We start from the raw sequence: 15,737 nt of genomic DNA on the forward strand, positions 1-15,737 counted from the left end.
AATGTGTATAAGAATATGACTCACGAAGAAAGTAGTACGATGATTTTGTTGCCGTTTGTAGGGCAAGCGTAGTGTTATGCATTCCCTTTGAAAATGTTGCATTACGTCCCGAGTTCCCTAATCTCTGTTCACGGTTTTACGAATATCTTTTAAGTAGTTTTCTCTATAAAGTCATCTGCTAATATGGCTATTATTGAGTCTATTTACTCTTCGAATTATTTATTAAATATTTTTTTTTTACTACTGCCAGTTTACATTTATGTCCCTAAAAAGTGTAGAGAAAGTCTGAAGAAGGTGCAAGAAATTAAAACAACTTTTTTATAACAGCTACCTGTAAAAGATCTAACGATTTCGCTAAATAAACAGCTTAAGCCAAGTTTATTTCTATTTTGGATCCTGATTTTTGTACATTTCTTTTACCTGGAATAATTACCTGTATATTCAAATAAAACATACTTACACAAATTTCGTGCAAACTTCTCGATTCCCTTACATTCAATAATGACCGTATAAAGCCAACCTTTTGCTCCTTATACTCACCTAATGACCGGCAGTAATTAATTGCACTAATTTATTTACCTTGGACAAAGATAAGGGGGACCTTCGTTAGTTACTTTGTTTAACTAAAAGGGAAATCTCATTTGGAAAGTATGTAAAGGCCGTATTTATAATTATGTTAGTTATTAGAGCTCGACGCTTTGATTCAGTGGTATTTGGCCTGAAGTTCCGTTAGCACGTTAGTGATTCTAAACATCGAGGTCTTAGTTCAAGAACGACGTATATGGAAATGCACCTTAGGATGACTTAAGCCTTTCTTTTCGTGACATACGTGTCAGGGATGGAGTTTATAACATGCATTTTGATTCAATTTTATTTTACTTAGTTAGAGTTACTTACTCGCTATTAAAGAGGAGGTCCGCAATACAACATCAAAGAACTAACTAACTTTGACGAAGATTCACATAATTTTCTTGTAGAAGAGAATACGGCATCTATCTTAGATAATATTTCTAAACAGTGCACGTCCAGTTAATACCTATTTTCATTTGATTTATAAATTCAACAGCACTATTCGCATGCAGGTCCTCAATGCTATCAACAAAATTTTCAAACTTCTTTTTATCTTTCCAGGGAACAAGTAAACGACCATGAAATGACTTGGTGCTTCTGGCGACAGCGGAGGCTGGTGGTGGCACTGCTGGCATTCTTCGGCTTCTTCAACTGCTACGCGCTGCGAGCCAACCTGTCTGTAGCCGTCGTCGCCATGACAGAGCCTGTGAAGACCAAGCTTGAGAATGGCACAGAAGTTTTCGTGAGTATATAGCTTGGTTTATGAAACTCGAGATACCAGGAACGGAAATAGATTATTAGGAACTTGTATATGAACCTCGTGGTTATAATTATTTTGGTAAACGTAGCTTATTTTTCAGTCCATACATATTATTTACGTATCTTTCTATTGATTTATGGGGCTTACAGTCAATGTGATAAAAACTAGGCAATATAGTTTGTTATTATGCTTTATTTTTTCTGCAGTAACTTTTTTGTGCGACTATTGGATGAAATGATTGCTTAAAAATCGCCCCACAATAATTGGAGGGAAATTTTTATGGAAACCCACTGAATGAACTAGGAATCAGTAGTAACCCTTCATTGTAGTCACTAATCGATAAGGAAAATCTTTATCGATTGGTGACAGAAATAAACCAATCATCAAAAGTAAACATCATAACTATTCCAAAAGGCAATTTTGAATACAAATGACACTTCGAAACCTCTAAACAATTACGTGAAACGTTTACACGAAGGAGCTTTTAATACATTAAATATTTACACTGGCAACACCGAAGTGAGACTTAATGCGTTACGCATTTCGTTTGACTTTTGTCTTCCTGGTTCGTGTTTGTAAAAGATCTTCTCTTGAATTCAATTATTCAGCATTTTACTGCGTCACAACGTAGATGGAGTGACTATTTGAAGCGTATATTATGCTTAATGTATATAAACAGATATGCTCTTCTAGATCTTTTAGATCTCTAGATTTTTTATTTTATTTTATACCAATTATATTACAAACTCCGAACTGCTTCTGCAAAATTTCCAACATAAATAATCAGCAAATCTATAATACTTCATCTCGACCCCAAACCTAAGATCACCACACTTCCTAATGCTCGGACAATAGAGAGTTAGTTTATATATTTTTTGTATTTTTATTCGCTAGACATAAAAAGAAAACACACACATAGTTTTTATATAAAATAAACGCTAAATTTAAGAGAAAGTGAATCACATTCACCTGTTTTGGTAAACAATTTGTTATGCATCAAGATTGTACGAGATTCTGTTCACAATGGCGACACGCTTCATTTCGTATAAAATGCTAATAAAAAATGTTACAAAACAAACTGTAGGTGCTATTCCATTCAGTAAATGACGCAACTACTTTTTATTTACTTATTTATTTATTTACTGAGATGAGACTTCTTTACAAAAGATACATAATGTAAACCTTTTGACTGATGTAATGGAAGAACTAGGATACATGTGGTTAGGTATTTAATGATAAATTGGCAGTTACCGCACATCTGCTGGGCACTGGTCTTCTCCCGGGAGAAAAGTCTGTAGTCTATTGCATATACATTCTCTATATACTGTACTATCTCACATCTGTATATACATTGACTAAGTGCATAACTTTATATTCCTTCAAGGGCTGTTTATTAAACTCTCAGGCACCCTCAGTTTTCACAAGGGTTCCCTTCAATTATAGCAAGTAATATTTTGCAATACACAATTACACACAAATGACAACGAAAAGTAGTAGTAGTTTTTTTTCTTTATTGTAACCCTCGACGACTGACGTGGATAATAGAGTCAATATCACTAAGCTCTAACTTCTCCTTTTTGTACACAAAACTGCATGTACTATCAATATTATGTTCCTGAATCAAGTAGGAACATCATCTGGCATTGGAGCTGAGTATTATTATAAGCCTGTATCGTCCCACTGCTGGGCAAAGGCCTCCCCCATAGATTTCCACTCTAGCCTATCTCCGGCGGACTGATACTATTCTGGTGTAAGGGTGTTGAGCTCGTCTCTCCATCTTTTATGGGGTCTACCTATGTAACAAATAAAAACATTAAAACTATCGGTATGTTTCCAGATTCCAGAGTTTGACTGGAGTCCAGGGGAGAAGGGTCTGGTGTTGAGCTCGTTCTTCTACGGGTACATCTTCACGCAGCTGCCTGGCGGGTGGCTCGCGGCTAAAATAGGAGGTAACAGGTTCGTTCCACTTTATAGAACATGCTTTATGATTTATCTACTTTTTTAGACCAGCCAGTAAAATAAAGTTCATCTTTATAAACAATCCCCGACGGCCTCGGCTTCTCTCGAGTTCAAAAGTTATTTTAACAAAAAATAATACACCAAAACCTTTCTCGGGAATCACTCTATCTGTTGGTGGAAACGGCGTGTAATTATATTTAGTATATATTGATTTTATGGCGAACAGACATACAGCTGCCGCGGCAAGGGGACTTTATCATGTAATATGTACCTAGTGACAGGGATTTATAAAACTTTGTTGTTATGCATTCACGAATAAAAGTGATTATAGCAACTTTCATGATGGCTATGAAAATCAATGTATCCCTATATGAATATAATACGAATTTAGAACCGGGGATACATCTTTTTAATACCTACAATAATTATTATGTATGCATAACAAATGAGTCTGTTAAATTCTTAATTTCAAAGCTTAATTATTTTTTTACATATTTCCCATGGTTGACTTATATTGTGTTGATGTTTACAGGGTGTTTGCGATAGGCATCGGTGCGACATCTCTGCTGACGTTGTTCACGCCGCCGCTTGCGCATACCAGCACCGGCTTACTTATAGCTGTCAGAGTTCTCGAGGGACTTTTTGAGGTAAATGAACGAAATATAAGTAAACATTGAATTAGAACCAGTCTGGCGACGTACGGATATGTGCCGACTAGCTTAGCTTATAGATAAAGTGACCGTAAATTGCAAAAAATCTGGCAGAATTTTAATTCCTAAGCTAAACCATACCTATTCAGAGCTGATTTTCTATTTGGATAACACGTAATATTTTTACTAACCTCGAAAATCAGTCTAAGAGAAGAACGAAATTCTGGTAGAAGCAAGTCTCACTACTAATATTAAACGAGTAATTTTGTTACGAAATATATACCTAGTATGTCTGTACAACTGTCTAGTTGGCAATATACTGCAAAATAATTTGAGCTCGGGCTGAAATACATTTAATCCCAGGTTTTTTTTCGTGTAAACATGTAGTTCCAATCAGACGCCTAAAATAAAATAAAATTCTCAATTCATTCCAGGGGGTGACATACCCATGTATCCACGCAGTATGGTCCCGCTGGGCCCCCAGCTCGGAGCGCGCTCGCCTCGCCACCTTCGCCTTCAGCGGCAGTTACGCCGGCACGGTCGTGTCCATGCCTGTCTGCTCACTACTCACCAAATATACGGGCTGGCCTGGCATATTCTATGTGTTTGGTAAGCTTATATGTACTTGTATTTATGTTGACTTACGCCTTTTTGGTACTGAAGTAGTTTTGTGTAATTTGATGAAAATATGTTGTTTTTTAATAAGAGAGATGACTTCATTTTATTTTTAAACTTCACTATAAAGTCAGATATTGTAGGTATGCAGTAAGGACTAAAATAATGATCTATTCTATATTTACCTTGAAATTAAGTTATAATATAGAAGGAAGCATAATACTAATCGACATACTCTTACGCACACCATTCGTTGACTGTGAGATGATGAAAATGGTTATCTTTTGTGTGTTCCAGGTATAATGGGACTAGTGTGGACGACGATATGGTGGCTCGTGGTAAAAGAATCACCTGAAAAAGATCCACATATAACTCCCGCTGAACTCAAGTACATACAAGTAAGTTATTACACGCCACTATGCCGCAGGGGAAAAGACCTCATACGTCTCTTCTTATGATTTTTTTTCGTCATCGCAGCGACTTGCATATGTATTCACACACCCAATGACTTTTTAGCGAGGACGATACAATTTCTGAAATGTTGGTTCGCTACTTTCACTTTCCTACAGTTTCATTTTATATTGACTTTTTTATGAGACTAACCACTGTTTATAAATTAATATCAATATAATAACTAGGTACGTTTATATTGTATCGCAGGACTCTCGCGGCACGCAGGCGGTAGAGGGCAGTAAGATCCGTCACCCGTGGCGCGCCATGCTGACGTCGGCGCCCGTGTGGGCCATCGTCGCCGCGCACTTCAGCGAGAACTGGGGCTTCTATACGCTGCTCACGCTGTTACCTACATTCATGAAAGGTATCAACTACTGTTACAATACGCGTAATCTATCTCGACTGGCTTGCAGTTAGTAGCTGCGCAGATGACATTTTTTGGACTTAAATGGTGACGATACAGAGTACCTGCGCAAATTTTCTATTATGCCTAACTTCAAGCCGGGCAACATGTAGATTATACTTTAACCAGTGCCATATTTCAGTAAATTCGTTTCGACCAATCATCATCAAGTTTACTTCTAAAGTAAAAACTTGCAAAAGTGGTATCACCTTAGGCAGAGGTGGTGCCCTCTACCTCGGAATATAGAGACTAAAAGCTTAATTGTAACCTGTAATATCTGGACAAATATTTTTTTTTAACTCTTACTTGCTAACATCAAACGAAAAAAAAGCACTCCAATTTTCACACCTATTCCTGCGAATCCTGGCAGAGGTTAAACCCAAGTTTGTTAGTGTTGCACAGGTCCAAATATCAGACAAAGTAATAAACTTTGGACTACTGTTGAGAACCTAGCATCATACTTTGAAAACTCACAGAAGTCTTTGCCCCATCTACCTTAAGAGAATCTTACCTGAAACTGTAATTAACTCCCATATACTACCGCTCTTACTACTAAATCTATTAAAAGCAAATAAAAACATCCAGAAGACAGACACTAAACAATTTTCACACAATTTCAGATGCATTCAACTTTGAGACTTCACAAACTGGGTTCCTATCAGCCATGCCGTACCTTGCAATGGCTATCGTACTACAAGTAGCGGGACATATTGCCGACTGGATATTGAAGAAAGGACTCATGTCTAGAACTAATATAAGGAAACTGTTCAATTGTGGAGCGTTTTTAGCACAGGTACATTTTTGGAGAAAATTATAACCCTCAAACTTTTACGTAGCGTTATTATATGATTTTATAATGTAATAAGAAAACACTTTACTCCCCGGGGTAAACAAATAACTGAAATGTTTTTATTAGCTTCTGCTCGCGACTTCGTCTGCGTGAAAAGATTTCCTGGGGTAAAAAGTAGACTTTGTGCAGGTTATAAAATATCCTTGTACCAAATTTCATGAAAATCCGTCCATTAGTTTCTTCGTGAAAAACTAACAAACATATATTTATATCAATCCGTACTTACAAAGTTTCGCATTTCTAATAATAGAAGGAAGTACAATAACTACATTAATGAGAAAAGCTAATAAACCATATTTCTCAAAGTCACGATCTACGAGAGCAATCATCACCATTTGTTTGTAACTGGTGTTATTAAATTCACTGTTAATTTTTCAGACGATATTCATGGTGGCAGCAGGCTACGCTACGGTACCAACTGTATGTGTTATATTCCTTACTATCGCTGTGGGTCTTGGCGGCTTCGCGTGGTCGGGATTCAGGTAATTACAGCTAAATGTAAGTTATTAACCGACTCCAAAAAAGGAGGAGGTTCTTCGTATCAATTCAACTGTATTTTGTTTTTTTTTTACAATATTATAACTGTTATAAAATGGTAGTAAAGGTGAAGGTAACTAAACGACGGGCCACAATTGAAATTATTTCAAGATAAATTAAAATCTTGTCAAACCCACGAATTGAACCCAAGACCTCGTGCTCAACAATGCACACACTACCAATCAGGCTCAGATATTATGAGCCATATTCATAAAAATATATCAAGTTATAAAGGGCTTATAAAAAGTGGTTTGTTTCTTTCACTCCTTAGCGAAATGAAAAAGAGAAAACATAGTGTAGTAGTTTTTTTACTAAAATAGGCTTATAGTATGTTTGTGAATAAGAGGGTATTTATTTAAACAAATCGTTACAATACCAACAATCATAAAACTTCATATTAATTTGTCTAACAATATATAACTTAAATGTGTTTCAGTGTGAACCACTTAGATATAGCACCGCCGCACGCTAGCGTACTGATGGGTTTGTCCAACACCGTGGCCACATTACCCGGCATCATTAGTCCCACTCTCTCCAGCGCTATCGTCACTGATAAGGTAAATAGTAATGCATAACGTCTTTATAATATACTACAGGCCGCACGCGACTTCATCCGCGTGGAAACCCTTCCCGTATAAATCCCGATCCCTCGGGATCACCGGCATTAAAAGTAGCCTATGTGTTATTCTGGGTCTTCAGCTACCTATATACCATATTTTATCGTAATCGGTTGAGTAGTATTTGCATGAAAGAGTAAGGGTCCATATGTGTTTAAATAAGGTCGAGCGTACGTATACGTACACGTACATGTGTGCACGTGTACGCATATATTTACTTTATTCGGCTCACAGAAACGATAAATATTAACACTGCAGAAATATGTCTAGTTTCACAAATGTTTGTTATAGTGATGATTTTAAAATCGCTGATACGCTACTGTCACCAGATTTTGGTAAATCAGACTTATGGGAAAGTATATATTTTGATATACCATTGATTTATTGTGGAGTTTTGTGTACAAATAAACATAAATGAATAAAAATACTTATAAAAATATATACATACTAGAAGATAAATAAAATAATCTGTAATACAACTTCTAAAAAAATAAATTTCTAGTATTCAAAACTATTAAATTAGTTATTTTTTACATTAAATATTTTTCATACAATTTCAGACACCCGAACAATGGCGCGTAGTATTCTTCATGTCAAGTGCGATCTATCTAATCGGTGCGATCATTTACGGTGCGTTCTGTTCGGCGGAACTGCAGCCCTGGGTCATCGAAGTAGACTCCGACGCGAGCTTCGACACAGATGGCGCTTCCGTCACCACGGCCCGAGGATACGACAACAAGGCTATGGACCAGAATTCTGAAATGTAAATATACATTTGATTTAAACATTGGGTTGGGAATTATAGTGACGACATTTGAGTATATGTACCGAGCAGTCTGTCAGTCTAAGGTAGTGGTTCCCAACCAGTGGTCCCCGGAAATCAAAATATGGTCCGCGAATTACACTTTTTTAATATAAGTACTTACATAGTGGTCCCTACTAACAAGAATAATTTAAAAGTGGTCCCTCACTAAGAAAAGGTTGGGAACCCCTGGTCTAAGGGAAGGTTCATATCTGACGGAACATACGTCGCGTATTATCGATCGCGCAACGCGATAACAGGCAAACGTATAGAAAAACACTGGACCGTTCACACTCAACCGATGATGCGTCGGTGCGAAGCCCATATAAATTAAGTTACGCCATACGCATCTTCCGTCAGATATGAACCTTCCCTAATTTAGTCCAATACGCACAGGTAAAACTAGGTAATTATTGGACTCACTTTGTAAATTATAGTAATTAAATTACCTGTATATTTATCTATTACACTGGTCATTGTATAAACTGTAACATTTCATCATGATTCGTTTTGTAGATTCAGCATATAACGCACATTTAACCATGCAAACTTTTTTCAATAATACTAATAGATAAATATCCTGTAAAAACCACAGTTGAGACCTATGTCGCCACTATTTCCTGACCCAAAAGAATGAGAGAAATCCAGTGCGAATTATGACAAAACGCACAACGTATTTATACCAAGTTCGTAAAATTACTGTCCCGCTTTTGGGCAATGCTCCTCTCAAATGAGAGAGGAAGTGAGAGAGGGTTTTGGACCATTTCACGATACTAATATATTTGATGGAGATTAAAGGAATCATTGTAAAAATTAAATATGAATAGTGCTTTTTGTAAATGTATTTATATGAATGTGATAAAAAAATTCACTTTATGAACTTTAGTTTACAAAAAATGTTTTATAAGACTTAGTAGTTAAGATGCTTCAATTCATTTCTTATTTTAATTATGAGTATATTATTTCCTATGAAACTTTACCGCGCGATGATGTAGACGATAATAATATTAGCTGTTTACTTCGATCTTGTACCGCTCGGTCGAAAGTTCCTCGCGGCTCCGCGCGGTCATATGAACTTAGCCTTTCAGATAGGTTGTATTTTTTTATTTTTGTTATTATGATCTCAAAATAAATATGCCCGTCCTTTGAGTTGTGTCAAAATATATTATTTTTAACTTTATAGGTATACTAGCTGACCCCGCAAACGTTGTTTTGCCATAAAAATTAAATAAAAAACATTGTTCAGCGGACAACATTGTGAATCTAAACCATTCTCAGATCCCCTTGAACACACACAAACAATTTCATCAAAATCGGTCCAGTCGTTTAAGAGAAGTTCAGTGACATACACACTTACAGAAGAATTATATATAAAGATATACGTATTCATACATCATACAGTTTCTTTAATTTTATTTTTGCTTATAATATAAATAAAAAAACTTGCATTATAATATATTTCTTTGTAATATATTTTGCAGTTTTTCTACAACTTCTTTTTATATACATTTTAAGCTTTAATTTGTAAAAGACATCTGTAGTCTCGAATATTCCATCACATTATTGATGTTTAGCTTGACTTTTGTTAGTTCATTGACTATATTGTAAAATAAGAAAAATATATTGTAAAATAAAATCTTCACGTTTGTATTACACTCTAGAGTTTACAGTGTAGAAGATACGGTATTGGTTCAATGTATAATTGCACGGCCATCTATCGGATATAATTTGCATTTGCATAACAAAATTTATTCCCGCGTTCCAGATCAGTATGGATGGTACCGGCTGAAATAAATTTTGTAATAAAAAATTGAAAAGTTGATTAAAAAGTCTGTTTAATTGTAATTTTGTCACTCATTGAATGTTTCAGCAGTGTGTTATATTTGCTATTTTTGTCTCAAAAATATTAAAGTTTACTTTTTTCTTCAATAGATGGCGATACATTCACTGTTTTGAACCATTGTTAATGCTAAAATTAAGTGATACTTCAGCTTTCTTATAGTATCGATACAAACGTGTAAATTTTATTTTATTTCGTATTAAATGTAAGTAAAACATAAACGTATCCATTATAGTTACTATTGATGTCGTGACAGGGTACAATATGTGTCTGTGTCGTGTTATGTTATATAGATCTGTGTATTAAATGAATGTGATAATGTTTAGTTTTAAGTATGGCTGTTCAATCGGGTGGGTATAAATATAAAACTACGATGTATATTTTGGTAAAGAAGTAATGAATTGTTTTTTGTTTCTATACTTCAATAAAGTGCAATGTAGAGACACACTCAAATAAGGTGTGTAAAATAGCGTGTACATTTAATAAAAGCATGTATATTATTATTATAAAATATACAATTTGTCAAAATTCGATTTCTTATGCTAATTTATACTTAAATATACTTAAAACATATCCAATGGACCAAACGTGCTAACATCTACTTTTCCAAAAAAAAGTATTAAAAATAAATGTGTAAGATTTAATTCTAAATACGGTAGAGTATGAAAAAATCTCACACAGTTCTAGTAAAGAGATAATATTCAGTGTACTCGCCCGATCCAGTGTAGCCACTTCGACTATTGTATGTAAATTGCTTGGACCCAAAGCACAAAACTGCTTTCTATAACAAAATATTTAAATCAAAAGCGAGGAATTTTAAAAGTTAATACTGTTTCAAGATCTGTATTTGAAAGTATATGCGTGTATTTTAGTCGTAAATAAATGTACTATTTTTTTATACATGTGTTAGGTTTAAATACTCTGGAATAAGACAAATTAAACAACTTAATTAAATCACAAGCTTTCAACTGTTAATAGCGATAATGGAAAAGGTTTTTTTTTGATGACCTAAATGAAATTTTGTCGACGTTGATTTTGTTCATTGTATTTGAATTCCAGCCTTAATTGGCCATAGTTAAACGGAAAGGATCCAACCCACACTATGGGTAAAATGAGTTATGTATACCAAAACACTCCTTGAAGTTAAAATTTTAATATCACGAAAACAATCCAAGTAAAATTCAAACCCACCATGAAGTTATAGTCCTGAGTTAGTCCCCAAAGTTAGTGATCTGAACTTAAAAGTTAAATATCTCGAAACTACGTCTGTGTGGGTTGGATCGTTTCCGTTTAACTATGGCCAATTTTAGTGTAATAAGGTATATATTAGCTTAGCATTTGTGCCGCTTTGAGTGTTACCGTATTTTGTATATACTGTTGAAAGATGACGTTATTTTGTACGTGTCTATGAGAGATTCTATTAAAATATCAGTAAAAATTTATTTTTTATTTTACCTTTTATCAACCAAATTTTAATGCCGCAGTGTGCACGGCCGGTAGTGTACCTATTCTACAAATGATCATAAGGTCCCAGTTCGAGTAAAGTACTGTTGTTATTTTCTAATTAATATTAGAATAATATGTCTCAGTAGTTGTCAGGGTTTGGTAACGTGCCCGATATATGGCATAAGCTCGCCTCCTAATACATGCGACTAACATTGTTAATGGCGAAACGTAGTTGTGTTACATATGAGTATACCTCGGTGGCATATTTACTGAAGTTGGGTAAATGGGTAACAATTGCAAAACGTGGGTTCGATTCCCCGTGGCTAAGAGATAATACGGCCCCATATGAATGCATTTCTAAAATCATAATAAATAACAAGTCTCATTATTCACTAGAATATAAAGTATTTATAGGTAAGGATCTATTCAACCACTGGATGATTAAAATGATACATACTTGTTTGAAAAAGGAATCAAAATAAAGCAGAAATTAGTAAATCAAATCCACAAAAAAAATGCCAACGCCATCTTGTGTCTAGTAGCCGGAACTTACAAAATTAAATCATTATCTTATTGTTTTAATATTTTTATTTATTCGTACATTAAAGGGGACTACATATTTTGAAAATAATAGATATTTGTTATGATTTCTAGTGCTTCGTGTAATATCTAGAAACCAACTTTTGATTTTTATTACGAAAGTCAAATCATTTACCTACTACTAATTTTATAGTTAATTATTGTAAAATTTTATACAATTCAATATTATTCATAATTCTAGACCTCTATTACCTTAATTATTAATACCAATTAAATATTCATTTGTTTCGAAATAAAAGTTTCGTAAGTGTCGCCTACGCGGTTACAAGCAAGATATTAATTTGTTACTTTTTTTCTAATTAGAGTTATTTATATTTATTATAATGTTAAAAATTACTCAAATAAATAAAAAAATATTAATAAAATACTAAAAAATAAAAATAAAACATTTAACTCAATATAAACTACAAAATTGTTGTGGAAGTCAGCTCCAATTTCGAACCGCACTACGTCACAACCGCCGAACGTTGTTTGTCGGCAAAACTATAAAGAGACCCGACACTTTGAGTTGCCGCTTTTTCGTCGATCATTTGATTAGCAGCGCTCAAGCGAGTAGTTGATTCTTGTGACAATCCTCAAATTAAAAAATGGAGCCAGGTAACTCTATGACGCGCAAACTCCTCGACCTGATGCAAGAGACGGGGTATCCGCTGGTGCAGCACAATGGCCAACGACGCTTCGGCCCGCCTCCGGATTGGACTGGACCCGCGCCCCAAAAGGGCTGCGAAGTATTCATCGGCAAGCTCCCAAGAGAAATTTTCGAAGACGAGCTGGTTCCCATATTCTCAAGAGTGGGTAAGGTATACGAAATGCGCTTGATGATGGATTTCTCCGGTTCAAACAGAGGGTATGCCTTTGTAACGTATACGACGAAGTCCGAAGCCTACAGGGCTGTGAAGGAGCTGAACGGTTACGAGATTCGACCGCGGCGACACATTGGCGTCGTCAAGTCTGTAGACAACTGCCGCCTTTTCGTCGGCAATATTCCGAAAACTAAATCTAAGGAAGAGGTTTTGGAGGAGCTCTCGAAACGTGTGGCCGGCATCGTAGATGTTATCCTCTACAAGAATTGTTACGACAAGAGGCTGAACCGCGGCTTCGCGTTCGTGGAGTTTACGTCGCACAGAGCCGCCGCGATGGCGCGCCGCGCGCTCGTTCCTGGCTGCGTGAAGATCTGGGACCAAGAGGTGATGGTGGACTGGGCTGAACCCGAGCCCGATATTGACGATGAGCAGATGAGAAAGGTGAGAATCCAATTTTATTCATATTTTATTAATTTTGTGCTTGTTATATTTATTTGTGCTGCTATTATTGCGAAGGTTCTGTTTTTCAAAGCGATATCAAACTTGCGTACGCGAAGTTTTTTCTTGTCCCATGGCTAGTGCAATTTGCAGATTATTTTTATATAAACCTAAACATGTAACAGGTGGTTGGATCAGATACCAATGTTTATATTGCGTTATCAAATGCCTAACGCAAGCTGGTTCATATAAACATTTTATCGCAACTAATTACTAAACATACCCTGCATCTTTGCAGGTAAAGGTGCTCTATGTACGAAACTTTCAAATTAAGACCACACCTGAGACAATCCAGGCTGTTTTTGAGGCAGCAGTCAATAACCAAGTGGAACGAGTGAAAAAGATCTTTGATTATGCATTTATACATTTCTACCAGCGAGAGCATGCCGAGATGGCTATGAAAAAGTTACAAAATGCTGAAATAGATGGCAGTGTTGTAGAGATACGTTGGGCTAAACCAGTTGTCCGTGAAATATACCGCATTCAGAAGATGAATAGAGGCAATGCTAAGTTCAACAATAGCTTCAATCTGTCTCAGACGCTGTTGCTTTACAAACAGCAGTTGGAAAAGAAGGAATTCATCAACTCTGCTAAGGATGATGAAGGGATAGGTTCTGCTGGTGCAGGAGAGTCTTCTTGTGGGTCACCATCTGATGGGAATTCTCCAGTGTACACTAATGGCTCCAAGGAACATTACTCAATGGCTCCAGCTAAGCTTGATTCAATGTGTAAAAGGTAACATAACTTTCTTCACTTCTACCCTCAAAATTTTATATAACGATTGCTATTAATGTTAAATCAAAACGCCTATTACTTTTTTATTTCAACGAAAGTATTCTGTATTTCTTAATATCCTGTACATATAATATCTGCTAAATTTAAATCCTGCAGAACCTTAAATCAATTGTGATACAATTTTCTTTTTTCTGCAGGTACATGTGGGCTCCACCAGTGTACAGCTACCAGAAGTATACGGATGCCACCAGCACAGAGATCTGGGTGGGACGAGTAGAGCTGCCCCATGTTGGTGCTCCTCTCCTAAACATCCCGAGGCACCTTGGCCCGCTGGCCACAAGACCATGTATGTCCATGCAGCAGGCACATGTGGAAGCTGCTGAGTATGCTTTGCAAGTAATAAAGGTAAGCTTGAATGCTATTGAATTTCGATTGTATTTTTTTGGATTTATTCTGATATATATTTTGTGATCAAACTGATCTTTTTAACATTATGCTGATGATGCTTATGCTGGTACAGACTCGTAAAACAACCCTATTATCTTAGTGCTATAGCTCATTTCAACTCAGCTCATTTTGAATTTAAGGTTTTTAATGATTATCACTCTTATTACTTATCGTAAAGACCTTATTCTGCCTAGCCTAATATGCATTTTGCGAATGTTATCAAAATATATCCTTGCCATTTCTTTAAAGTAACATTTTGTTACAGATGCTAAAAGCCGACCTCATACAGCAGTCTCTTCCACCGCCGCCGCCGCCAGCGCCACTGCCACCGGTCTACCCTACCATCATGTCGCCAATGCCAAGCTGCCTCAACATATCCTATGACTACCTGAACCCGTCCATCTATACTCAAAGACAGCCAATCATGCCAGTCACCATGCCACTCTGGCGAAACGTTTGATTCCAGAATTATATAACTATGGTATTAGTTTTTACGAATTTATAACCTTATTACTGAAGCAATAAGGTTTGAATTCTCACTTTGTTGTAACTGTTGTTAGGTCTCGAATCCTAGAAAACAATTTGATAATTGTTATATTCTGGTATTCCTGCACGTAAGCGCGGTCGGCGAAAAAGCATTTTAGGTTAAGGGACCTTAACTATTTCTGACTTCTTTATTTTGACTTGGTTTAGTTTATATTTTTGACCTATTGTATCAGACTAAGTTGAGGACTAAATTTCTTTATTCAGTCAATTTAATACTCAATTAATGTTCTTAAATTGCCAATATTGTGATCGTCAAATAATTGAACTTTTAAAATTATATTTTAAACGCATTCGGCGAATTTAATATTGGTAATGAGTGAAATGTGTTGATTAGCAATTTTCTCTACAATTTTTTGTTGCAACTTTTATTTGGCGAATATTTACTAGGGTAAAGCCGCCTCTACAGTGCTTCCTTGTGCTTATATCGTAATATATTCAGAGTGAATGCACTGTCTTGACTAATTTTAAGTTATATTTGTTACTTTGTTTTGAGACTGAATAAATGTATTTCTATAAATATCTACTTGTTTATAATTTTTACACCTACTAGGAAAGAAAGTTAATGCAGCGATGCTTCAGAATTTGCATTGTTAGTGAAATAGGGGT

The 15,737-nt window shown here is 35.7% G+C and overlaps 2 protein-coding genes across 5 annotated transcripts in view; both read left to right on the forward strand.

The window, feature by feature from the left end:
- Positions 1 to 11,511, forward strand: part of MFS9 (major facilitator superfamily transporter 9) — a 47,243-nt gene extending 35,732 nt beyond the window's left edge. For both annotated transcript variants that reach the window (XM_076114146.1, XM_076114145.1), the window contains exons 2-11: positions 1,132 to 1,312; positions 3,168 to 3,286; positions 3,822 to 3,936; positions 4,374 to 4,548; positions 4,852 to 4,952; positions 5,215 to 5,371; positions 6,031 to 6,203; positions 6,639 to 6,742; positions 7,234 to 7,354; positions 7,975 to 11,511. In XM_076114146.1, the coding sequence (XP_075970261.1) occupies positions 1,132 to 1,312; positions 3,168 to 3,286; positions 3,822 to 3,936; positions 4,374 to 4,548; positions 4,852 to 4,952; positions 5,215 to 5,371; positions 6,031 to 6,203; positions 6,639 to 6,742; positions 7,234 to 7,354; positions 7,975 to 8,181 (1,453 nt within the window). In that variant the 3' untranslated portion in view covers positions 8,182 to 11,511. The remainder of the gene's footprint in view (positions 1 to 1,131; positions 1,313 to 3,167; positions 3,287 to 3,821; positions 3,937 to 4,373; positions 4,549 to 4,851; positions 4,953 to 5,214; positions 5,372 to 6,030; positions 6,204 to 6,638; positions 6,743 to 7,233; positions 7,355 to 7,974) is intronic.
- Positions 11,512 to 12,555: 1,044 nt separating this feature from the next.
- On the forward strand, positions 12,556 to 15,621 carry LOC142973330 (putative RNA-binding protein 46). Of its 3 annotated transcripts, none has more exons than XM_076114979.1 (4): positions 12,556 to 13,346; positions 13,648 to 14,138; positions 14,336 to 14,543; positions 14,851 to 15,621. In XM_076114979.1, exons 1-4 carry the CDS (start codon positions 12,690 to 12,692, stop codon positions 15,043 to 15,045), a joined length of 1,551 nt encoding a protein of 516 aa, XP_075971094.1. In that variant the 5' UTR covers positions 12,556 to 12,689; the 3' UTR covers positions 15,046 to 15,621. The 3 variants fall into 3 exon arrangements, with proteins under 3 accessions (XP_075971094.1, XP_075971095.1, XP_075971093.1); XM_076114980.1 differs by having other exon boundaries at positions 13,942 to 14,138; XM_076114978.1 differs by having other exon boundaries at positions 12,558 to 13,346; positions 13,642 to 14,138.
- The last annotated feature ends 116 nt before the right edge of the window (positions 15,622 to 15,737 follow it).

Source organism: Anticarsia gemmatalis, chromosome 5, assembly GCF_050436995.1.
Source record: "Anticarsia gemmatalis isolate Benzon Research Colony breed Stoneville strain chromosome 5, ilAntGemm2 primary, whole genome shotgun sequence".
In the NCBI taxonomy this organism is placed as follows: domain Eukaryota; kingdom Metazoa; phylum Arthropoda; class Insecta; order Lepidoptera; family Erebidae; genus Anticarsia; species Anticarsia gemmatalis.